The sequence below is a fragment of the Phacochoerus africanus genome, chromosome 2 (assembly GCF_016906955.1).
Source record: "Phacochoerus africanus isolate WHEZ1 chromosome 2, ROS_Pafr_v1, whole genome shotgun sequence".
NCBI lineage: Eukaryota > Metazoa > Chordata > Mammalia > Artiodactyla > Suidae > Phacochoerus > Phacochoerus africanus.
Window position 1 is genome coordinate 140,079,600 of NC_062545.1, and position 25,951 is coordinate 140,105,550.

Genomic DNA, 25,951 nt, shown 5'->3' on the forward strand with positions numbered 1-25,951 from the left:
TCTAGTGATCAGTCTGTTCAGTTGGTCTATTTCTTCTTGATTCAGTTTTGGCAGGCTGTAAGATTCTAGAAAATTGTCCATTTCTTCCAGATTGTCAAACTTGTTGGCATAGAGTTGTTCATAGTATTCTCTTATGGTTTTTTGTATTTCTGCTGTATCCGTTGTGATTTCTCCTTTTTCATTTATAATTTTGTTTATTTGAGTTCTTTCTCTCCTCTTCTTAGTGAGTCTAGCCAGGGGTTTGTCAATTTTGTTTACCTTTTCAAAGAACCAGCTCTTAGTTTTACTAATTTTCTCTATTGTTTTTTTAATCTCTATTTTATTGATTTCTTCTTTGATCATTAGAATTTCCTTCCTCCTGCTGACTTTAGGACTTTTTTGTTCTTCTTTTTCTAATTTGTTTAGGTGGAGAGTTAAGTTGTCCATTTGGGATCTTTCTTCTTTTTTGAGAAAGGCCTGTATTGCTATAAATTTCCCTCTGAGCACTGCTTTCGCAGCATCCCATAGATTTTGAGAGGCTTTGTCTTCATTATCACTTGTTTTAAGGTATTTTTAAATTTCCTTCTTGATTTCTTCATTGACCCATTAGTTTTTTAGTAGCATGTTGTTTAGTCTCCATGTAATAGGTTTGTTCTCATTTTTTTTCCTGTGGTTGATTTCTAGTTTCATGGCATTGTTGTCAGAGAAGATACTTGAAATAATTTCTATGCTCCTAAATTTATTGAGGTTTGCTTTGTGTCCCAATATGTGGTCGATTCTTTTTTTTTTTGTCTTTTCTTTTTTTTTTTGTATTTTTGCCATTTTGGGGCCGCTCCTGTGGCATATGGGAGGTTCCCAGGCTAGGGGTCTAATTGGAGCTGTAGCTGCCAGCCTATGCCAGAGCCACAGCAACACGGATCTGAGCTGCGTCTGTGACCTACACCACAGCTCACGGCAACACTGGATTGTTAACCCACTGAGCAAGGGTAGGGATTGAACCCGCAACCTCATGGTTCTAGTCAGATTTGTTAACCACTGTGTCACGACGGGAACTCCCTGTGGTTGATTCTTGAGAATGTTCCATGTGCACTTGAGAAGAATGTGTATTCTGATTTATAACTATAACTTTTATATGCACTGGGAAACTGAAAAATTTGTGTGACTGCTTTATTGCCATATTTGCTTTTTTGCAGTGGTTTGAAACAGAATCAGCAGTATCTCCGAGGTGTGCCTATATCCAAGTTCATCACATACAAGTTCTATTTTCCATACAACAGATCATAATTCAGTCAAGTTCTCTGTGCTTTATAACAAAGATCATTTTTCTTTCATTTTCCAATAACACACTCCTCATTTTTTTCTGAGACCTCACAAGAAACGCCTTTAACATCCATATTTCCAGCAACATTCTGTTCATGACAGTATATGTGCTAAGACAAGAGAACCTTTTTCTATAAGTTCTCCTCTTTCCAGATATCCTTTAATATTTATATTTCTTTTTTTTTGTTTGTTTGTTTGTAGGGCCACACCCATGGCATACGGAGGTTCCCAGGCCAGGGATTTAATCAGAGCTGCAGCTGCTGGCCTACGCCACAACCACAGCAATGTCAGATCCAAGCTATGTCTGTGACCTACACCACAGCTCACAGCAATACTGGATCCTTAACCCACTAAGTGACGCTAGGGATGGGACCTGCATCCTCATGGATGCTAGTCAGATTTGTTTCTGCTGAGCCACAACGGGAACTCTATGTCTACCAATGGTCTTTTCAAAGCAGAATTCTTATGACCTCCTCTAGTCAACTTCAAAGCCACTTCTAGATTTTTTTTTTCTTTTGTCTTTTTAGATTTTTAAATATTTGTTACAGCAGCATCTCCTACAGGTAATTGAATCTTTATTAGTTAGAGGTCTCCAGAGAAACAGAACATGTGTCTATGTCTATATCTGTAAATTATAAATATAGACGGAGACATTGATTTTAAGGAATTGGCTCTCAGCTTTGGGAGCTGGCAAGTCCAAAAACCACAGGGCAGGCTGGCAGGCTATAAATTCAGAAAAGAGTTGATGTTACAATCTTGAGTCTGAATTTCACAGGGCAACATGTTGGAAACTCAGGAGGTTTTCTATGTTGCTGTCTTCCTTTGCTCTTACGGCCTCCAGCTGACTGGATGAGGCCATCCACTTATGGAGCATAATCTGCTTTACTCAGTCTACTAATTTGAATGCTAATTACATCTAAAAAATACCTTCTCAACATCTTGACTGGTGCTTGACCTAACAGCTGGGTACTATGGTCTGGCCAAGTTGACACATAAAATTAACCATCATAGACATTCAAAAGTTCTCACTTTAATTACCAGGACATTTTGAGACAAAAATTGCCAATGGCCCAGAATCCCAATGGTTGTTCCCAGATCATCAGGTTAAGTTTGGGCCTTAAAACACACTAACAGTGTATGCTCAAGTGTTAGTGTCTCTCTTTTTGTGCAATGAGGCTCTATGCTAGAAAGAAAGAGCTCTTAGGACTTAGGGGTCAGGAGACGCAGTTGAAATTTGAGCTGTACTGCTCTTAGTATTGTAAGGTAGGTACCATTATTAGATTGAACCATATGAACCATCTGCCTCAGCACTTCCACATGGTTCAACCTAATATAATCCCCATGTTATGGGTTAGGAGTGTGTATAACTGAGGCGCAGGAAGATCAGAAATGGCCAAGGTCTCATCACAGAGCTGGGATTTGATCCATAGCAGACTGGCTCCAAATCTGTTTTAGACACTGTGCTGTAACTAGCTACTGAATAAATCTGTAGAAATTGTGAAGTGATACTCATAAATATAAAATGAAGGTAAACTCTAATATTCTGAACAAGACACTTTTGAAATACAGATCTGTGTACATACTAAGAAGTCCAGTAGGACGTAGATCTAACTCTTAACTATGGTTATCTTGGAAGCGAGGAATATAGGGTTATGGGGTAATCAGGTGGGAACTTTGGTTTTCAACTCTATATACTGTGTATTTAAATATTTTCAATAAGGATGTAGTTTTACAAATACACAAATTTGAAAAAATTATTTCTAGAGAGATTTAAAAATCCTTTGCTTAAAAATTTATGCAGGTTAAAAAAGGAAGATTCTTGTACAATATTTTTTGAAGTTTAGGTCAAAATGTTTTTAAACAGGTTACATAGTGATGCAATCTAATTTTTGTTAGTTATGGGTATATATACACATATACATAGTCTTTTATATTACATTATATATGTATATATATTCTCTCTCTCTCTTTCTCCCTCTCCATATATATATATAGTTTAAATATGTAGAAAAAGTCTTGAAGGCTCACCAAAGTAACTGGTTTTCTTTGAGAAGAGGTGAATTTTTACAAATTGGTGTTGCTTTAGAAATGAGTAATAATGTTTAATTATTAAAACGTTAGTAGACCTGTGGTTTATTTATTTATTTATTTATTTATTTATTTATTTATTTTGGAGGGGGAGACAAAATAAATCTATTCAATTCATACATTATCATCAAAGCAAAATTAGAAAATAGAATTCTGCAAAAGGAAAATAAATCAAAGTACTGCCACTGGAATTGACAAGTGTTAACATTTTAAGTCAAAGTAGAATGCCTCTCAGTTGACTTCTTAACTGAGGATCCTAGATCTTGATTCTTTCTATTTCTTTTTGGGGGTAAGAACATTTAACACAAAATCTACCTTCTTAACGGATTTTTAAGTGCACAGTACAGTATTAACAGTAGGTGCTGTATTGTACAGCAGCTCTCTAGAACTCACTCATCTTGCATAACTGAAACTATACCCATTGGATACAACTCTTATTTCTCCCTCCCTGCAATCCCTGGTAACTCACCATTCTACTTTCTGCTTATATGAGTTTGACTGTTTTAAAACATCTTATGTAGGTGGAATCATACTGTATTTGCACTGTGACTGGCTTATTTCCCTTAGCATAATGTCTTCAGGTTCATCCATATTGTTACAAATGGCAAGAAATCCTTTTTTAAGGCTGAATAATATTCTGTTGTATGTACATGCCACATTTTCTTTATCCATTCATCAATGGATAGACATTTAGGTTGTTTACATATTTTGGATATTGTAAATAATGCTGCAATGGACATTAGAGATCAGATATTTCTTTGAGACCCCGATTTCACTTATTTGAATATATACTCAGAAGCAGGATTGCTAGGTCTAATAATTCTATTTTTAATTTTTTGAGGAGCTGCTATACTATTTTCCATAGTGGCTGTACCATTTTACATTCCCATCAACAGTATTTAAAGATTCCAATTTCTCTACATTCTTGCCAGCACTTGTTTTTTGTTTATCTTAAAAAGATAAAGAGTCATCCTAACAAGTGTGAGGAAGTATCTCATTGTGGTTTTGATTTGCATTTCCCTGATGATTAGTGATGTTGAGAACTTTACATATACCTATTGGCCATCTGTATGTATTATTTGGAGAAATGTCTATTTAAGTCCTTTACCCATTTTTAAATCAGATTGTTCATTTTTTTGCTTTTGAGTTGTAGGAGTTCCTTAGATATCTTAGATATTAACCCATGATCACATACAGGGCTTGCCATTACTTTCTACCATTTCAAAGTTGCATTTTCCTTTTGTTATTGCTTACTTTGCTGCTTAGAAGCTTTTGGTTTGATGTTATCCCACTTGCCTATTTTTACTTTTATTGCTTGTGCTTTTGGTGCCATAGCCAAGAAACTATTGTCAAGACCAATGTCAGAAGCTTTTCCACTACGTTTTCTTTTAGGAGTTTTATAGTTTCAGGTCTTATGTCTAGGTTTTTAATTAATTTTGAGTTGAATTTTTTGTGTATGGAATGGGGTAAAGGTTCACTTTCATTCTTTTGCACATTAATATCCGTTTTGCCCATACTGTTTATTAAAGAGACTGTCCTTTTCCCATTGTATATTCTTGGCTTCCTTGTGCAAGATAAGTTGACTGTGTATGTGTGGGTTTATTTCTGGGCTCACTGTTTTCTTCCATTGGTCTATATATCTGTCTTTATGCCATTACCATACTGTTTTTATTACTGTGATTTTGCAACATACACTTGCTGACATAAATCAGGAAGTGTAATGCCTCCAGCTTTGTTTTTCTTTCTCAAGACTTGTTTGGCCATTGAGGACCTTTTATAGGACCCCATGAATTTTAGGATTTTTTTCAATTTCCATTTTTTAGAAGTTATTTCCAAGTAGCTCAGAATAATGCATCCATTCATGTATTAACTTGTCCAGTCAGTCAGCAGGCATGCAGTGAGCATATGCTTTGAGCAGGACACTGATAGTAGTGATGACACCGGGGCTTTAGTAGGCTGCTCTCAACTTAGATTTATAGAGCTGGTTCTTTCAGGAATTCTCCTTGGTTCTTTCCACCAGAGTGATTACATGAGAGGCCCAGATGCCTGGGTTACTGTTGTGCCTTGGGGTAGAGACCTATTTGTTGGGAATGTATGTGCAGAACTGTCTTTGTCGTATGGCTCCCCTTTTATCTTAGAACAACTTAATACTCCCTTCTCCCACTTACTAGTAGTTTATTTTAAAATAATATCTTCTCGCCTAATTCTCATATGGTTAAATCAGTTATCACTTATGAAAATGTGTCACATTTCCTTACCCTTGCTTTTTGTGGGTATTAATTTTTTCTATGAAACCAGTTGACATCACTAATACTGACGTTATTTGCTTACTTGTGTTTGGGTTGTTGTTTTGTTTTGCTTTGTTTTTCTTTCCTTTCAGCAAAAGCCATTCATTGGCACCCTCTTTAAGGTGACTTACGAAATTTTGCAGAGGTTAAAATATTCTTCAACAAATTTAACTAAATTGTTCTTGATTGTTTCTTCCTCATTGTATGACACAACAGTTATGTACTGACCACCTGCTGTGTACCAAATTCTGTACTAGGTTCAGCTATGACTAAACCACCTGATACTTCTTTTCCCATACATATCTCACTCCTAAAGTTCTAGGGCACAGACCAATCTAGTAGAGAAGCAGGTATGTATTCAATCCCTTGTTCTGCATACAGCCTCTGCCCATGAGAGACAGTCGTTATTAGCATAAATGTAACAAGCAGATAAGTATGTTATTAGATGATTCTCCCATAATCATCTTACCTGTAAATTGTACGTAGGCTTGGGATGTTATCTGATCAATTCTGTCTAATATTATTTTTCCTCTGGCTTGAATTTCTGTATGAGTCAAGGATATGCTTTTTGTTTCCGATCAGGAAACAGGTTTGCAAAGAAAACACCACATTTCTTATGATTTTTGTGGGCTCCAGTATGTGCAACAACATTGTGATTTTTTTCTTAAGAATAGTCGTATTTCTTAAAACTAAACTGAAATGCTCTTTTTTCTGCCTTGCCTGTAAATATGCTCTGAGATTCTAAAGTAACAAATATCATGTCTGATGTTTTTTGTAGAATTTATCAGCATCTTTTTCCTAATGGTAGAGTTTATCGCTTAGCTAAAAGTTTCTCCCCTGAGACTATCATGTATCTGGTGCCACAGTTCTATATATTTTTTTAAGGGCACTAACCAACACAAATGCATTGTTAAGGCAGTAGACCTGTAGGTGCACTTAGATCATTAATAAAACAAGTAGGTACAATATGCTATTAAATGAGTCTCCCAAAAGTAAATAAAAACCCAGAGTTGGGAATTCTTTGTAGCACAAATATGACACCTTCAGGTTACCCACTCCACCTTTGGAGCATCATAAGAATTTAATGATGATCCAGTGAGCATTATGCTTCAGAGAATAACAATCCCACACATGTATGGACTTGAATCATTTTGCTTAGAACCTTTATTTTTGATTGATTGTGGTATGAAGTGTAACATAATTATCTTCTTAAAAAACAAGAAGAATTAAGTTGTTAGCTGATCCTCAAAAACTCACTTGCCATTTAAGATCATTTTGTGCCCAGTTGTTATTTATACAAATATATACATTCTAGTAGAGCAAATTATCTGAACTAGGGTTCTAACCAACTTTAGGTTTTTTTAAAAAAAATTAATGTTAAAAAAATTTAAGTCTAATAACTTAAATTCACATAACTTCCTAAGAAAATCTCAAAAGTGATGCTTGCCTTTTCATTTCTTACAAGCGTAATTTGCAAAGCAGAGAGTTTTAATTTTGATCAAATCAAATTTATCCATTTTAATTTTATAATTAGTATTTTTTGTTTCCTAAGAAATCTTTATCTACCTCTGGGGTCATGAAGATATACTTCTGTGTTCTTTTCCATTTCATTGATCTGTGTTTATCTCTCAGCCAATACCAAACTGTCTTAATTACTATAGTTATATATATAGTAGGCCTTGATATCAGGTGAAGTGATAATTTCTCTTTAATCTTCTCTTTCAAGATTGTTTTAACTGTTCTAATGCCTGTGCTTTTCCAAATGTTTTAGGATAAGCTTATCTTTGTTTCAAAAAAAAAAAAAAGCTTCTGCTGGATTTTGTTAATAACTAATTAATTTGATTTGCATATCATCTATAGATCAATTTGGGAAAATTAACATATTTACTATTTTTAGTCTTCCAATACATGGACACAGTATGTCTCCATTTATTTGGCTATTCTTTTATTTCTCTTATCAACATTTAATAATTTTCAGCATACAGCTCCTTAAATGTTTTAATATCCAAGTATTTCACTTTCTTTGTGTGATTGTAAATGATATTTAAAATTTTCAATTTCCATGTATTTATTATTAGTATATAGAAATAGGATTAATTTTTCTATTTTGATCTTACATGTTTGCAACCTTGCTGAACTTGCTTAAGGATCTAGGAGTATTTTGTGTAGATTCCTTGACGTTTTCTATGTAGACATGTCATCTGAAAGTAGGAATAGTATTTATTTCTTCACTTCCAATCTTTTATTTCTTTTTCTGGCTTTACTTCAGTGGTTAGAACTTCCCATATGTACTGTGTTGACTAAGGTAGTGAAAATGGATGTCACTATAAAATAGATGTAAGCAGTGGGTTTTATCAAATATTTATCAAGTTGAGAAAGATCCCCTCTATTCCTGGGAAAGATTCCCCTCTATTGCTGAGAGTTTTTATCATGATAGATGTTGTATTTTGTCAAATACTTTTTGAGTCCATGGATGTCATACTAATTTTGAGCCAGCCTTACATACCCAAAATAACTCCCACTTAATGTAGTATATAGTTCTTTTTATACATCTCTATATTTAATTTTTAATACTCTGTTGAGGATGTTTGTATCTCTGTTTGTGAGAGATACTGGTCTGTAGTTTTCTGGTTTTGTGCTGTGTCTGACTTTAGAATCAGTAATACTAGCCACGTAAAATAACTGGGAAATATTCTTCCTTTTTTGCTTTTTTGAAAGAGGTAGTATATAAATTCCTCTGGGTTCTTCTTTAAGTGTTTGATAGAATTATCCAGTGAAACCATCTGGACCTGGAAATTTCACTTTTTAAATTACAGATTTAATTCTTTAATAGATATGGGACTATTCAGGTTGGCTGTCTTATCTAGATTGAGTTTTGGTAGTTTGTAGTTTTCAAAATTCATCTGTTCTCAATTTGCGAACTTATGAGTGTGGAGTTGTTCAAAGTATTCCCTTAAAGTTTGCTGGTGATGAATTCCCTCAGTACTCAGTTTGTATGAAAAAAGTCTGTATACACCCTATTTTTGAAGGATAATTTCACTGGATATAAAATTCTAGGTTGGTTTTTTTTTTTTCCTTTGAGTGGAACATTTCACTCCACTTTCTTCTGGCTTGCATGGTTCTAACAAGTCTACTATAATCTTATACTTGTTCCTCTATGGATAAGGTTTTTTCTCCTCTGGTGTTTTTCAAGATTTCCTTTATCTAATTTGAATGTGATATTCTTAGGTATAGTTTTTTTGTTTTTGTTTTTGTTTTGTATCCTGTTTGGTATTGTTAAGTTTCAGGATCTGTCATGAATTTTGCAATGTCCTTTACCATTATTACTTCAAATATTTCTTCTGCTCTTTTCTCTACACCTCCATATAGTATTCTAATTGTGCATATATTGCACATTTAGAAATTGTCCCACAGGTCTTGGATTTTCTGTTCTATTTTTTTTTAATTCCCTGTAATAATTCTGACATCTCTGTCATATCTGAGTCTGGTTCTGAGGTTTTGTCTCTTAAGCATGTGCTTTTTCTTGTCTTTTGGCATCTCTTATAATTTTTAGTTGAAAGCCAGATGTGTTTTATTGGGCAATAAGAACTGAGCTAAATAAAGCATTTAGTGGGGTGGGGGTTGTTTTTGTTTTTGTTTTTGTTTTTTGCTTTTTAGGGCCACATATGCAGCTATGGAAGTTCCCAGGCTACGGGTGAATCAGAGCTTGAGCTGCCAGCCTGTGCTACAGCCACAGCAACAGCAATCCAGATCTAAGCCACATCTGTGACCTGCACCACAGCTCACCGCAATGCCAGATCCTTAACCCACTGAGCAAGGCCAGGGATCACACTGCATCTTCCTGGATACTAGTTGGATTAGTTTCCACTGAGTCATGACGGCAACTCCCTAGTGTAAGATTTTTATCTTAATCTGGTTAGGGGTTGGGCTCTGTTTAATGTTTGCTGTAGTAGGTACTAGAGGCTTCAAATTCAAATCAGATTCCTTTAATAGCCTTTTTTAATTCTCACCTGGCTTTGGACTTCCCTATATACTCCACTTCAGAGAGTTGCATCTTGCATCTGTTTTATCTGTAACCCACCATTCTTATGCTGGAGTCCACTCAGTCTAGTAGTGAATGAAGGAGGGATGTATTCTCAATTTTATGATTATATCTCAATATTTTAGTGGGCCTATATTTCTAGGCTGTGACCTTCACAAATCTTTCTCGCATTGCATGGCTTGCTTTCCTCTCTTAGGTGGGATGGGAAGGCTAGAAGGGGCTGGAGTGGGAAAAATGCACTTCCCCAACTGGGACAAGGCTCTGGTAGATTCTTTTCCTCTGGAGAACAGTCTTTTATTATGGAGGATGGTCTGGATATGTTATACAAAACTGCTCTTTTCTTACTCCTGAGTAAGCAGCAAGGGGATCTTTTTGTGGATTTTCGCCGTGGCAGCCTGTAGGGTTCCTGTGGGTAAAACCCAAGAATGTGTGCAGGTCACCTTAACATTGTAGCCCCAGGTTGTCTATATTCAGCCTCCAGCAATTCTACCATCTTCTGTCCAGGTAAGCAGATTTCAGCTGTGACTCTGGAGTTACCTTATCACCAGATTTGAGGTTACAGGTTGCCCTACAACTTCAGTTCTCTGGTGAAAGGAAGAACAGTTGCTGATTTTCAGTTTGTTCAGCTTATTGTATGAACAGGAATAAATGAGGACTTCTAGGTTTTTTTACATATCAGAGATAAAGCCAGATGTGTTCTCTGTATAATTTCAGTTCTTTCAAAGTTGTGAGGTTCATTCTTTGGCACAAAATATAATCTGTCCTGGTGACTGTTACGTGGGCATTTGGAAAAAAAAAAAAAAAGAAGTGCATTTTTGCTGCTGTTAGGCAGAGCGTTTTATATGTCAATTAGATTATTTGGTTCACTGAGATATTCAGTTTTTCTATACCTGTACTGATTTTCTGTCTGGTAGTTCTGTCAATTGCTAAGAGTAAACATATCGAAGTTCCCACTCTAATTCTGGGTTTATTTATTTCTCCTTTCATTACCATATTTTTATTATTATTATTTATTATTTATTATTTAATTTTTTTATTTTTTTTTGGCTGTGCCTGCAAAATGTGGGAGTTCCCAGGCCAAGGATCAAACCTGCAGCACAGCCGTGATCTGGGCCACTGCAGTGATAACACCAGGTCCTTAACCTGCTGCCCACAAGAGAACACCATCAGTGCCATTATTTTTTTAACAGTTTTATTGAGATAGTTTACATATCATGTAATTCACCCATTTAAAGTATACAATTCAGTGGTTTTTACCATATTCACAGATATGTGCAACCAACGCCACAGATGATTTTAGAACATTTTTCTCACCCTAAAAGAAACCTCTTATCCTTTAGCTATCACCTCTGTATTTCCCCAAACCAGCCCTAAACCAACTACTTATTTTCTTTCTATAGAAATTCTATAGATTTCTCTGTCCCAATCCTTTGGATAGGGAGAACAAGCTTTTCTTGGAGGTTTTTTGTTTTGTTTTGGTTTTTTGTCTCTGCCTGTTGGTGGTTTTGGGTTGGAAGCTTCTACTTCTGAGGTATATGGGAGGCAATAGAGAAACCTAGAAATTCGCCGTTGCTATGTTGCTTCTCATGTCCTGGGGTCCTAGGTTTTCCGTCCTTCAGGTCTTCCAGTGATCATCTGTTGTGTTATGACCAGGTGTTCTAGTTGTAAGAGAAAGGACCTTGGAGGAATGGGGCTCTCCATCTTGGCAGAACCAGAATGTATTTTGTCTACAAAGTATGTTTTGCCTTCAGAATCCAAAGTGACCCACAGGCGTGAATCTGTTTCTTCATAGTGGGCAGTTCTGGAGGTAACTCTTCTTTCCCTTTTGAAACTTTACCAATGTGTAGCAGACACCTAAATCCTTGCAGGCTTTCTCTCTCACCTGTAGTAGGCAGATGTCATATCAAGTGTGCTTGCTCCTTCCAGTTTATATTCCCCTCACCCCTTAGTGAAGGGACTGCCATCCTGACCCTCCCAGAGGTGTCTAGGAGGTGGCTGAGCAGGTTATGCCACATTGGATCCACTTCAGCATTCCTATTTCTCTAAGCCTTTGATCTCCTCCGTTTAGACTATGCAGTGTGAGTTGGAGCATCTCTGTCTCATTGACCGTAGGCATCTGCTGAGTCAAGACTTCAGCTTACACAAGCTAACACATTAAATCCTGAGGCCTCTGTGAAGTACCCTTCCTGGCCTGATCCAATCTTAGATTTATTCTTACTGACAGATGTACATAGAATTCATTTCCACGCTTGCTCTCCAGATTGCTGCTAATAAAGTTGGCAGGATTCTACAACTGCTTCATGTACATAATCTTTCCTAGGAGCAGCCCTTGCAATAAACCCTCTGAATCATGCTGGGATTTTACTCTCTCTATGGTCCTAGAGGCAGTGCGTATTGTTGGTATGGGTCCTGAAGAAAATAGGAATTTCCATTTTAGGTAACCACCCCAGATGATGTCAGTGAAATATTTTTATTCAAGTGAATGTTGTTTTCTTAGAAGGTAAGAAGGGCCGTTTCTGATGTGAAGAAGCGTTTAAAGATAATAGAAGATCAAGGTTTCCATCTCAAGTCTCAAGTCCCCACCCCTTCCCAACTAGAACCTTGACCTTAGCGTAAGAGACTTAACACAGATACACTTTTACCTGTACATTCAGGCCTCAGGCATATCCCTACCACAGCTTCATAAAATAAGAGTTCTTTAAAGGCCACCATAGAAATTTTCTGATGCTCCACCTATATCTTGAGTTGAGAGTTCAAGGCACTAAGCCTTTTTTTTTTTTTCCCTTTTGGAGGGGGTTTGGATTTGGGGGAATCTCTTCATCAGTCACAAGAAACCATCTCCCTCAACAGTCTTTGAAATCATCATGATGCGCAGCAATCAAGTACTGCAGCTGCCTCACCTCCACTGGCTAAGTGACTGTTCAACAGTTACTACAGATTACTACAGATTAGTGATGTCCATTTTTCCCTAGCAAGAAGGTCATTTATGCAACCACAAACCTAACCCCAGAATCCCACTTTGATGAACTATTTCCTTAAGCCACTCCATTTAGCAGATACTAAATCAGTCAGGGTAGTGGCTGGAAAACACACAAAAACTGGGATTTTGATGGAGAGGGACAATTTACAGAAGTTCAGGCAGAGTTCAGAGCACCCGCAAGGGTGATAAAGTACCTGGGAACTTAAGAGCAGTAGGAAGGTTTACTGTTCTTAATCTGTAGGTATGAAGGACAAAGGAAGATCTGGAGGCTCTTGAGAACTAGAGCTGTCAGAAGGGGCCTGCCCAGTGGAGTAGAAACAGTCAACTTTTCTATAAAAGCAGTAAGAAAACTGGCAAAAATTACCAAAACTGAATTTTTCGTAACTCTGAAAATTAATAAAAGGCTTAGAACAAATTGCAGAGCATTTACTCAAAAAAAGTGACTAAATCTCAGTAGGAACAGAGAACTTTGTGATATTTTGATTTATAGTCCCATCTTCTAGCCTTTTTTTTTTTCTTTTTTGGTGGAGAATGTGGGCATCAGTCCATCTAGTCTTAACATTGAAAACCCAGAATCTGCAATCACAGTTAAAACCAGCAGCCTGGAAGCAACTGGAAAGGGGTAGAAAGTAGATGAAGCATCTTCATAGGCCCGTTTCCAGAGCTCTGTCACTGTGTGGTTGTTCACTGAAAAACCCTGCTTGCAAGCTTGTCTTTATTTGACTGAACTTTGAGGTCAGTCAGAGTTCACCAGTGCAAAAAGCCTCTTCTCTAAGGGTATTTGTCAAAAATTTTCAAAACAATTACGGGCAATTACTTAACTTCACAGATGCCTGAAACTGTGGATAACTGTTGCAAATAATACACTAACCATAAAGCTGAAGAGGAAAATTGGGGGAATGAGTTTTCCATAAGGGCTTTGAAAAGCACTAACATAATGATGGGAGTATGTAAGGCCATGTGCATGCATAAGGATGTGAGCATGCTCAGAATAGACCCAAGAAGTCCCCAAGAGCCCACCTCTCCTTGAAACTGAGACTTTCTGCAAGCAGGAAGTAAAGGCTAAGGCAGAGTTGTCAACTGCCTGGTTGGTTGTCAAAAAGTGTTACTAAAGCCTAGTGAGGACTGGAGCCATACAGGAGGGTCCATCCAGAGGGACGTTATCCTCACATCAGCCCAACCTAGTTGGAACAAGTTGATAAGGGAATCCAGAATTAGTTCAGAAATCTAAGAACCCATAAAATTAGGTCTAGCGCTTGTCTTGAGATCTTTTATCATCCAAGATGAGATAATGGCAAAGCTTTTAGAGGATTACGATGGCCCACAGAGCTCACAGAGAAACGAAATGATCAATGTTTGCCAGAGACTTGGCAGGGAATTTTTTTGGGGGGTGTGCTGGCTGCAGCTGGACACAAGGAACTTTTAGGGATATGAGAAATAGTTTATATCTTGATTGTGGTGTTAAACAATTGTAGTTCAAATCTCATCAGCTTCAAGTGAGTGAATTTTATTATATGTTTGTATGTAACTATACCTTTATTAACTAGATCTTTTTTAAAAGAGAAGAAAAAGGAAAATATTCAGCTTTTCTCTCTTCATGCCCTTCTCCCTCCTGCTATGCCTCCCACTGGCCTAATTCAGCCAGAAACCAGCAACCAGGCAGCTTTGCTTGTAGGGTCTTTAGATGTCACCTTCCTGAACTACAGAGAAGGGCAAAGACTGAGTTAGGGGGTGGGAAAAATAGAAAACAGTTGGCACAGGGGGTCCAATGAAAACGACAATAGGTTACATTCTCTTCTCACCAGAGGATAGCACTTCTGGTGGGAAAACAAGTCATCTAACTGCTAGAGCTGCACAGAGTGGATCAGAGGGCTCATGACTTACTGAAGAAAGTTGCCAAACAGGAATTTGAGATAGAACTCCTCTGCTCTGTGGGAGAAAATCCTCAAAGTCTGTTATTCAGATTCTGAAATAACCTCTTTAGTAACCTGCAGAAATACATTCGTAGGATAAATTCCTTAAAACTATGTTTTTTTAAGTTCTGTGTGTTTGTGTGTTCTAACTAAATTGGTGACGTTTTCTGCTACGTGATTTTTTTTATAATGTATTTCAAATTTTGTCATTGCGCTATTGGTTCTAATAAGCAGAATTCAGACTGTAACATGCATGAAGCTTATTCTTCCTCAGCTGCCAGCATAGGGATGTTACGTCATCTGAAAACTGCTAACCAGATGAGCATGTGCATGACTCATCTGATTTCATTCCTCAGTTTTAGAAGGAATTTACATTTCTGTTGTGTACTTGGTTGACCACACCTAGTCCTTTATTTTGACAAGAAGACTGTCTCTAATGGAAAGAATCCTGAGACTTTCCTCTTGAACTCACAGTGTCCTTCTCTCCCTCTTTCCCCTTGCAGGAGGGCAACTGTTAGTTTTGTGGCTTATTGCTGCTCCACCCAGTGTCTGCAGACTTTTGACCTACTGAGCTGATAGACACTCAGGAGCCTCAGGAGTGTTGCCAGCTTGACACTGCAGTCTCCTGCAAGTCGCATGTTGTGCAGCAGCGGGACAAGAGCCCAGCCAGACCAACAGATCCTATCATCCTGCCCTGTCCTATCCAGCTCCAGGATTGCAGAACCTGGAAATATCTCGATAGAGCTTCAGAGCCGAAATGCCTTCACCCTGCCCCCACGTCGGAATATATCCTCCCTCAAATTAAGGACCCTTTGTCTTCTGTGTTTTTCTTTCTCTGGGAGTGTGTCTTGCAGACAGAGTATTTACTTTGATACACCTGCCCAAATCTAATGAAGAGGAAGTTTCAGTTCCCTGAAAAATTCTGTTCATAATGTAACTAAATCAGTTTTTGGACACACATACCTTCATTGCTACCTGTCATCTTCTCCTTTCTCTTTCTGTCCCCAGAGAATTATTTCCCCCAGAGGTTATTCCTCATGTTTTTAATGAATTTCAGCAAACCCTACAAACCTCAGTAGTATTGAAGAGCAGTGGAGGGTGGACTAGGTAAGGACAAGAATGCCTGAGTTGGCAGCCAGTTAGATGACAGCAGAGGCTTCGCAAGCGTGCCCTGGAAAGTTACAACCTTGTTTGTAAACCTTTGCAACATATTAAGAGACTTTTATGAGGGGTTTTAAAAATAAAAATGTAGATTATAGATGAAATACACACTTATTTTGGAAGACTATTTACAGAAAAATAATTTTTGAACTTTTTATTTTCTGATAAGATTTTTTTTAAAGAGATTTTGAAGATATTTTAGGCTTTAAAAGTTCTGATCCTTTTCTTTCTAGATTTGAACATTTTCTGGCTACTGAGAAAGGGAGAGAAAAATCAAAATATGACTTCCGGTGTTTCATTAGATGGGTTTATGTTTAAATTTATATTGACTTTGAAATATTTTTATTACATCAGATAAACAGGCTTCAGCTACTTCTGCTACTAGTTTTTAGCAGGTTGATTCTAAATATAGCCTGTGCACTGTTATTTAAATAACCTGGTGCATTAGATAATCTACATTTTGACCCTAGATTTCTTATGTGCTTGACACACTGTTGTCCAGATAACATTGAGAAAAGTCGGGAAAAGCAGGCTCAATTCAGCCTTGGGCTTTTGCAGAAAGGCCACAAATGGAAAGTGTGAGATTATGCTCTGACAAAAGATAAAGCTTTTAATGGAGAATTCATGTATTTGTTCCTCCTTTGAAGGGATGGCATTTTCATGTTGCTTTGCTGCCAGATGTTCATCTGGTTGCTGTGAAGTGATTGTTTTTTTACTTTATAAAAAAATATTTTTAATTATGGAGATTTCTCTGAGGCCCCAAGAAGGTCTACTTGATAAGAAAATTATTTCAAAAAATTTCGGACTTGTCAAAAATTTGCTTTATTGAATTTTATTAACTGTCCTAAATCTGTAATGCTAGGCTCTCACAGTGCTAAAAATCCTGCATAGTTACTGACAAATGTGTGATCTTTTCACAGTCACACCACCTGCTGCCCAGAAAGCAGACTATCCACATAGAATGGTGAAGGCAGAACATTACCAACTGTATTTCCACTGTTCTTACTTCCTCTGTCCCTTTCATAACTTGGCCTGTTCAGCCTTAATATTTCAAAGGCTTATAGTATAATAGGAACTGAAGATCTATCTCAAAATGTAACGCTTATTTGATCCTCTGGAATAATTGAAGTTTTAGGGTAACCTCTACATGTATATAAATTGGGAGATGAAAAATGTGGTATGAAATTTTCCAAATGTGGTTTAAGCCTAAGTGGCTACTGCTATCTATCATTAAGTGACAGTAATATGTTTCAACATCTTTCTGCTTCACCTTTACAATCATATATCTTAAAATGGAGCTATGAAATTTGCTAACCTGATATTCAGGCTTCTGTCGAAATAAGGATATAGATACTTTTAACTTGTTGGAAATTTTACAAAGAGAGTAACAATGCAAGTAGCCTCTCTGTACCTTTATAAACAATATGTGTTGACCTCCAGCAGTGGGCTGGGCAGACAGCCTTTAGGTGGTCTCAACCTTAATCATTGATGGAGCACCCAACAAAATTGATGAGAAGTGGAACTCAAAATTTGACTTCTTTGGTTCTGTTCATTATAAAATTTTGTAATGGATTCATTGATGTCATTCTTAATCTTTTGATATTATAAAGGAGTGTTGTAGGCTGGAGAAAATTGGCCTACATTCTAAATATTTGAATTATGTCCAGAGCTTTGCAGAAATTATAAATTTATTATATATGTGGTTTTTTGGAGCAAGTGTTAACACTAGGTAGAGGAATATTTCATGCAGTTATATAATGCCAGAAGAGTAAGTTATTCGGAAAATATAGTCATTCAGGTAACTTTACATCAGTAATCTGATACATGGTTAATGGTAAATTTAAAAATCCAGGATACCCTGTTGGGCACAGGCCTTCTTATGATACAGTGTAAAGGGGTCTGTTTTAAGTGGATTAACCCTATCAGTGTTCTTCAAAATACCCAATTGTTATCATAGCAAAATCCTCAGTTATGTAACATTGAGTAGATGAAATGTTTCATCGTTAATGAATAAGACACAGAGAAAGCACATTTTAACATTTTTAAAAATGATCTACACACAAAACAGCTTAAAGAATGATGAACTCCTTTGTTATCTGGCCCTCCTTTTCGGGAAGAGCAAGATCTACATTAAACGTCATTGGCCAATGGTACTCAACATTCACTAAAACCTTGCACACTCTGGCTTGTCTGTCTAGCTTACTGTGTATCTCACTTTTCTTCTACATTTAGCATTATGAATTAAAATGTTTACAATCTAAGAAAAAAAAAAGACTTTAATACCAGTTGATGTACGAGGCTTTGCCTATAGTTTTCCCTAAAATGTATACCTATTTTGGTAAACTCTTTCAAAGCCAGTTTTAGAAATTATTAATAGTAGAATTGAAAAATCAAACATGTTTATCTTTACTGTAAAAAGCTCAAGCCCGATACCTTGCTCCCAGGGAAATCAAAACATTTTTTATTCAGATGATTTATTAACTAGGCTAACACTAATGCAGCCTGATGTAACTAAATATTGAGATGTAAATTCATTTCCTAGTCTTGTAACCTTATTTTAAAATAGGGAATCTTATTTTTTAAATGTATCCTTACATAACCCTGGCCATTTTTATGCGCTTATCATTTTTGTGGTTTCCACCAATTCTTTCTTGCTTACTCCTAATGAGGCTTTTCTACATTTCTCCAGGAATTAAGTGGGTATCTTGTTTGGGGCTGTTTTTTTTTTTTGGCCACCCTCACAATATGTGGAAATTTCTGGGCTGGGGATTGAACCCAGGGCACAGCAGCAACCTGAGCTGCAGCATTGACAATGCTGGATCCTCAACCAGAGAACTCAATGGTTTGCCTTCTCTTAAACTGAGGGGATTTTTATGAAGTCTGTATTCTTGAAAACAGCTACATTTCTATCTAAAAATCATTCAAATCTCAATATTCCTACCCAGGAAGTACCTCCTTGTGCTATTACCTAATAGATCTGAAAGTGATACAGGTGCCTCTAGGAAAGGGATTGGTCATAGCTGAATGACTGTTATCCTTGGTCAGGAAAAGAGATCGCATTACAGCCTAGGTTGTTCTCTTTGTGCATCAGAGATAGGAAAGTACTGGCAGTGCAGTGTGCTAACTGAGCAGAAGGTGGAGCATTTGGAGGTCATTTCCATAAGTAATTAAGAGACTTGGCAAGAGTTGGCCAGGTTCCTGCCCACCTCCCACTTCCATTCCATTATCCTTGCCACCTGTGTTAAAGAATGTCAGGCTTTGCTTCTCAACAATTTTGAGACTATAATAATCTGAAGTTTTTTCTTTTCTCCTTATCCTTCCTTCCTTCTTTTCTTTCCTTCCTCCCCCCTCTCTTTCTTCCTTCCTTTTTTTTAACTCAGTGAATTTTACTATATTTATAGTTGTACAACCATCATCACAACCCAGTTTTACAGCATTTCCATCCTTAACCCACAGTCCATCCTCTCTCCCCAACCTGTCTCCTCTGGTAACTAAGTTTTTCAAAGTCTGTGAGTCTGTTCTGCAGATACATTCATTGTATCCTTTTTTAGATTCCACATATAAGTATAAGTGATAGCATATGGTATTTGTGTCTCACTGTGTGACTAACTTTACTTAGAATGAGAACTTCTAGTTCCATCCATGTTGGTGCAAATGCCATTATTTCCTTTTTATGGCTGTGTAATATTCCATTGTGTATATGTACCACATCTTTATCCACTCCTCTGTCAATGGACATTTAGATTGCTTCCATGTCTTGACTGTTGTATACAGTGCTGCATTGAACATTGGGGTACATGTGTGTTTTTGAGTCATGGTTTTCTCTGGAGAGGTGCCCAGGAGTGGGATTGCTGGACCATATGGTAATGCTATTTTTAGTTTTTTGAGGAGCCTCCATACTGCTTTCCATAGTGGTTGCACCAGTTTACATTCCCACCAACTGTGTAATAGGGTTCCCTTTCTCCACACCCTCTCCAGCATTTACTGTTTGTAGTTTTTTGATAATGGCCATCATAGTAGTTTTGATTTGCATTTCTCTAATAATTAGTGATGTTGAACATCTTTTCATGTTTTTAATCCATCTTTATGTCTTCTTTGGAGAATTGTCTTTTTTGATGGGATTGTTTGGGGTTTTTTGGTATTGAGCTGCAGGAGGTGTTTCCTTCCTTCTTTTTATATAATGAAAACATTTTGAAAACTGAGTCTGCCTACTGAAAATGTTGGCAACATTCATTGGAGTATGGACATTTTCTGTAAGTCATTCTATATCTAGTTTGGTTGTTCCAATAGATGCTGCTCTTTAAAGTTGAGCTTGAAACATGTAAATGCCTAGAAATGTCACTGGTGGTGGCTTTACTGTTTTAACCAGGTTCATTTTGTTAACAGAAATAAAAGGACATTAAATATTTAAAGACAGCCGGAAAGGTAGAGTAAGGACCTCTGAAAATTCTCCCCTCCACAAAAACAAGGAGAAAATTCACAGAAATTGCCAGAATTAACTTTTTTCAGAACTCTCAAAATTAACCTTGCAGCAACCCAAGGAGTATTTATGCAAAAGAAATGGCTGGATCCAAGAACAGTAACTTTTGTGGCATTTTAACTTGCCCTATCTCCACTCCACCCTTCTCCAGCTGTCCTTAACATTGAAAACCAGCAGTCCACAATCAAGGTAGAAGCAGCAGCCACTTGAGGGGACAAAATGGGATTGGAGCTCCTTCAAAGCCTCATTCCCAGAGAATTATCTGGTGGTTTCCTAGAAGACCCCCACTTGCAAGTCTGTATTTTTCCTGATCACGGATTGCCAGATACAGAAAGCCTTTTCCACAGGAACATTTAATGGAAAAAAAAAAAAATCAAGAGGCAATTGTGGCTTCCTGAAACAGTGAATAGTCACTGGAATGAACAATAGCTAACTTCAAGTGTAAAAGTAAAGTTGAGGAATGAGATATTCATAGAGGCTTTGAAAATCTCTGACATTCCTGGTAATTTAGATGGTCAAGTGCATGCTCAGGACTTCACACAAGCCAAGGATTGTTGATTCTGCTCAGGAAAGACTTAAGGACATGCTAAGGTCTCACCTTAGGTTGATCTTGCTCATCTGGACAAGGAGAAAGTGAAGATTAAGGTAGAGCTGTCAGCTTCCAGGCTGAGTATTGAAGTGTCCCAACATTCACACAAAACCCTTAATATAATAGAGACTAGAAGAGTTATTGGTTTCAGGTGTTTAAGGAAAGCTCTGTTAGCTCATATGAAACTACCTGAGCACAACTTCAGTATCTACCCTTTACAGTGAAAATAGACTTCACAAAATTAGGTCGAACAAACAGCAACTACACCCAACCCTTGGCAAAATGGTCAGTAAATCTTATTTCCAGTTACCCCATTATTATTTAAAATGTCCAGTTTTCCTCAAAAAGTTATGAGACATGCATAGAAATAAGTATGTCAAATACACAGTGGTAAAACTCAATACTACTTGAGGAAGTCTAGACATTGGAATTTGCAGGCAAAGACTTTAAATGGCTATTTTACATATATACAAAGAACTAAAGTATGAAAATGATGTGAAAACATCAATTAGAAGAAATGATAGGAGTTCCCATCATGGCTCAGCAGAAATGAATCCAACTAGGAAGCAAGAGGTTGGCGGGCTTGATCCCTGGCCTTGGTCAGTGGGTTAAGGATCTGGCGTTGCCATGAGCTGTGGTGTCGGTCTCGGGTGTGGCTAGGATGGGGCGTTGCTGTGGCTCTGATTGGACCCCTAGCCTGGGAACCTCCATATGCTTATGCCATGGGTGCAGCCCTAAAGAGACAAAAGACAAAAAAAAAAAGTAATTATATATAAATTCTAGAGTTTAACTACAGTAACTAAAATGAAAAATGCCCCAGAGATGTTCAACATCAGTTTTGAGCAGGCAGAAGAAATCAGCAAACATGAATATATGTCCATTGAGATTATCCAATCTGAGGAATATAAGAGAATGAAGAAAAATTGATAGAGCCTCAGAGACCTGAGGAATACCATCAAGAGTACAACATATGCATAATGGGATTCACGTAATGGGGAAAGAGAAAAAGATATTTGAAAAAATAATTACCAAAAACTAAATAATTTGATGAAAAATATTAATTTACATACCCAAGAAGCTCAATTAACCCAGAGTAGAATAAACTCAAATTCATGCCTGGACATATAATCATACTGTCAAAGACTTGGAGAGAATCTTGAAAGCAACAAGAGAATATTGATTCATATGCAAGAGATTATCATCAGAAATTTTGGTGGCCAGAAGGTAATGGGATGACATATCTGAAGTAGTAAACAGTAATTCTAGATCCAATGAAACAATCCTTCAAATTAAGGAAACATTAATTTCCTTAATCAAGACATTCCCTGATAAAAGCAATTCATCATTAGCAAGCCTGCTCTACAAGAAATAATAAACAGGGTTCTTCAGTCTGCAATAAAAGCGCAATAGACAGTTACTCATGAAGAAATAAAGAGCACTGATAAAGGTAACTACATAGGTAAATATATAAGACAACATAAATGCATTTTTTTCTTCATAACTCCTTTTACTCCCAGGAGGCAACTGCATTTTTAAAAAATTATAAATTGTGCTAATGGTCACAAAGCAAAAAAGCACAAAATGTGTGTGACAATAATAGTATAAAGTAAGGGGGAGAAAACAAACCTATTTGGGAACAAAATTTGTGTATACTACCAAAATTAAGTTGATATTAATCCAAACAGATTGCTATATATTAAGGTGTTAATTATAACCCACAAGGAAACCACTAAGAAAATAACTAAGGAATATAAGGTAAAAGATACAGAGTGATTTAAAATGGCATGCTAGAAAACACTAACAGCAGAAGGCATGGAAATAATGGAATAGAACAGTAAACCAAGATGTAGAAAACAAACAGCAAAATGGCAGACTAAATCCTACTTTATCAGTAATTATATAAATGTAAATAACACTCCCATTAAAAGGTAGAAATGGCAACTATATGCTACCTACAAGAGACACACTTCAGTCAATGACACAAATAGGTTGAAAGGAAAAAGAAAAAGATATACCATGCAAGCTTAACAAAAAGATAGCTAGAGTGGATATACTAATCTCAGACAAAATAGACTTTAAGGTGAAAATTGTTACTAGAGGAGTTCCCTCATGGCTCAGCAAGTTAAGGATCTGGCATTGTCACTGTTGTGGCTCTGGTTACAGCTGTGGCACAGGTTCGACCTGGCCTGGGGTCTTCCACATGGCACAAGTGTGGGGGAAAAATTGCTATACAAAGACATTACATAATGATAAAATGATCAGTTCATCAAGAAGACATAATTATGCACACATATGTACCTAAAAACAGAGTTCCAAATATGTGAAGCAAAAACTGATACAGTTGAAGGGAGAAATAAAATAGTTTAATAATGGCAGTTGGGAACTTCAATGCCTCACAATAGCGGATAGAGTGCCTTAGGGAGAAGGTCAACAAGGAAACAGAAGAATTAACACTCAAGTAACCTTAACAGACATGCATAGAACAATCTACCCAGGAATAGCAAATGCACATTCTTTTAAAGCACACATAGAACACTCCCTTGGGTAGATTATGTTAGGTCATTTTAAAAGTCTTAATATTTTTATTGGAATTGAAATCATACAAGGTATTTCTCTGACCACAACAGAATGAAATCAGAAATAAATAACAGGAACTTTGAAAAATGTGTAAGTATATGGGAATTAAACTGTACATTCCTGGATTTCCCATCGTGGCTCAGTGGTTGACGAATCTGACTAGCATCCATGAGGGTATGGGTTCAATCCTTGGCCTTGCTCAGTGGATTGAGGATCCAGTGTGGCCATGAGCTGTGGTGTAGGTCGCAGACCAGGCTCGGGTCCTGCGCTGCTGTGGCTGTGGTGCAGGCTGGCAGCTATGGCTCCGAGTTGACCCCTAGCCTGAACACCTCCACGTGCTGAGGGAGCAGCCCTCAAAAAAGAAAAAAAAACCCACAGTACATTCCTAATTAGCCAATGGGTCAAAGAAGAAATTACAAGGGAATTTAGAAAATTCCTTGAGATTAATGAAAGTAAAGACACTATATAACAAAACATGGGATGCAGCAGTACTTAATGGGTAATATATAGCCAAAAATGCCTATATTTTTAAAAATATAGGACTTAGATTAATAACCTAAACTTCAACCTTTAGAAACTAGAAAAAAAACAAAAAACAGAAAACTAAACCTAAAACCAGCAGAACAAAGGAACAATACAGATTACAGTCAAAATAAATGAAAAAGTAGAAAAGTTAGTAGGGAAAACTGAAACCTAAAGTTGGTTTTTGGAGGAAAAAAAAATTGAAATGTCCTTAGCTAAACCAGAAAAAAAAGAAGACTCAATTTACTAAGATCAGGAATAAAAGTGTACTACCAACTTTACAGAAATGAAAGTATCACAAGGGGATGTGTATGCCAGCAAGTGAGAGAATCTAGATGAACAAATTTATAAACACAAACTACCAAAACTGATAATAAATTTAAAAATTTAAGTAAATCTAAACAAGAGATCAAAATAATAATCAAAAAACTTCCACAAAGGCAAGTCCAGGAATGGATATCTTTACTGGTGAATTCTATACAACACTTGAAGAATAATTAACACCAGTTATTCACAAACTCTTCTGAAAAAATAATGTAATACATCATATTTGAGTAAAGGGCAAGAAAAAAACATGAGTATCTTAATAGATGCAGAAAAGCTTTTGATAGTTGAGAAATATTTTAAAATTAAGACATTTAACAAACTAAAGTGGAAAGAAACTTCCTTAACCTGATAGTCAACACCTACAAAAAATTATAGCTAGCATATATTTGTAGCAAAATACTGTAAGCTTCTCTCTGAGATCAAGAATAAAACAAAAATGTCCCCTCACCACTTCTATTTAACTTTGTACTAAACTAAAATTTCTAGCCCAGGAAATAAGCAAAAAGAAGAAATACAATGCATCCTGATGGGAAGAAAGTAGTAAAACTATACTTTCAGGTGACACAATCTTGTATATAGAAAATCCTAAGGAATTCATGCACACAAACCTATACTGAGCTAATAAAAGTTCAACAGGATTGCAAGATATAGGATTAATACACAAAAATTAATTACTTTTTATACATTATCCAAAAGGAAATTAAGGAAACAATTCCATTTACAATATCATCAAAAAACTCCCCAAATTCAATACAAATCCTTATCAATACATCAGCTGCCTTTTTTGCAGAAATGAACAGGCTGATTCTAAAATTCATATGGAAATACAAGGACACAAAATAGCCAAAATAACTTTGAAAAGAGGAACAAAGTTCTAGGATTCACACTTCCCAATTTCAAAACCTGCTACAAAGCTACATTAATTAAGACTGTATGGTACTAGCGTAAGAATAGACATGTAGATCAATAGAAAAAAATGAGAATCTAAAAGAAACCATTACATTTATGGTCTTTTTTTTTTTTACAAGAGTGCCAAGAAAACTCAGGGAATGACTAATAATCATTTTAGCAAATGGCACTGGGACAACTGGATATCCATAGAAACAAAAACTAGACTAATAGTTGCCAGGGTTCAGGGGGGCGGAAAATGGGTAGTGACTGCTAATGGGTGTGGAGTTTCCTTTTGGGGTAGTGAAAATGGTCTGGAGTTAGATAGCGAGGATATTTGCACAATCCTGTGACTATATTAACAACCACTGAACTGAACATATTTAAAGGGTGACTTTTATGTTATGTGAATTATATCTCAATTTTAAACTCAAGGCCAGTGATGCAAACTTACTTTACATATCTATTAATAAATTATTTTTGGATGGACCAACAATCCTTCCAGAAGCCATGAATGAAACTGCAGTCACTGCTGTGAAGTGGATGCAAACTCAAGGTTAACTCATCTGGTTTCAGAGTCTGTTCTCACTGATTAACACCAGCATCAAGCCAATACTGCAGTAATTTAGAAATCACAGTTGCTGAGTGTTCTAATTCACTCAGTCCATTGAACAAATAGTCACCATTTCAGTGAGGGCCCCTCAAGGACCAAAGACCAGTGAAAGTAAAATGCCATGATGTTAATGTATTTAAAAATATGATCAAGTGGAAAATTCTGTAAAGTACTTGGAAGTCAT

At 36.7% G+C, this 25,951-nt stretch overlaps 1 protein-coding gene across 4 annotated transcripts in view; it reads left to right on the forward strand.

Annotated features, from left to right (window-relative positions):
- LRRC28 (leucine rich repeat containing 28) overlaps positions 1-25,951 on the forward strand; it is a 225,859-nt gene that overhangs the window by 174,585 nt on the left and 25,323 nt on the right. For 2 of the 4 annotated variants that reach the window (XM_047766806.1, XM_047766808.1), the window contains one exon: positions 15,114-15,415. The exons of the other annotated variants lie outside the window; for them this stretch is intronic. In XM_047766806.1, the coding sequence (XP_047622762.1) occupies positions 15,114-15,186 (73 nt within the window). In that variant the 3' untranslated portion in view covers positions 15,187-15,415. Of the gene's footprint in view, positions 1-15,113; positions 15,416-25,951 lie in introns of those variants that run through there. 4 annotated transcript variants of the gene reach the window in all.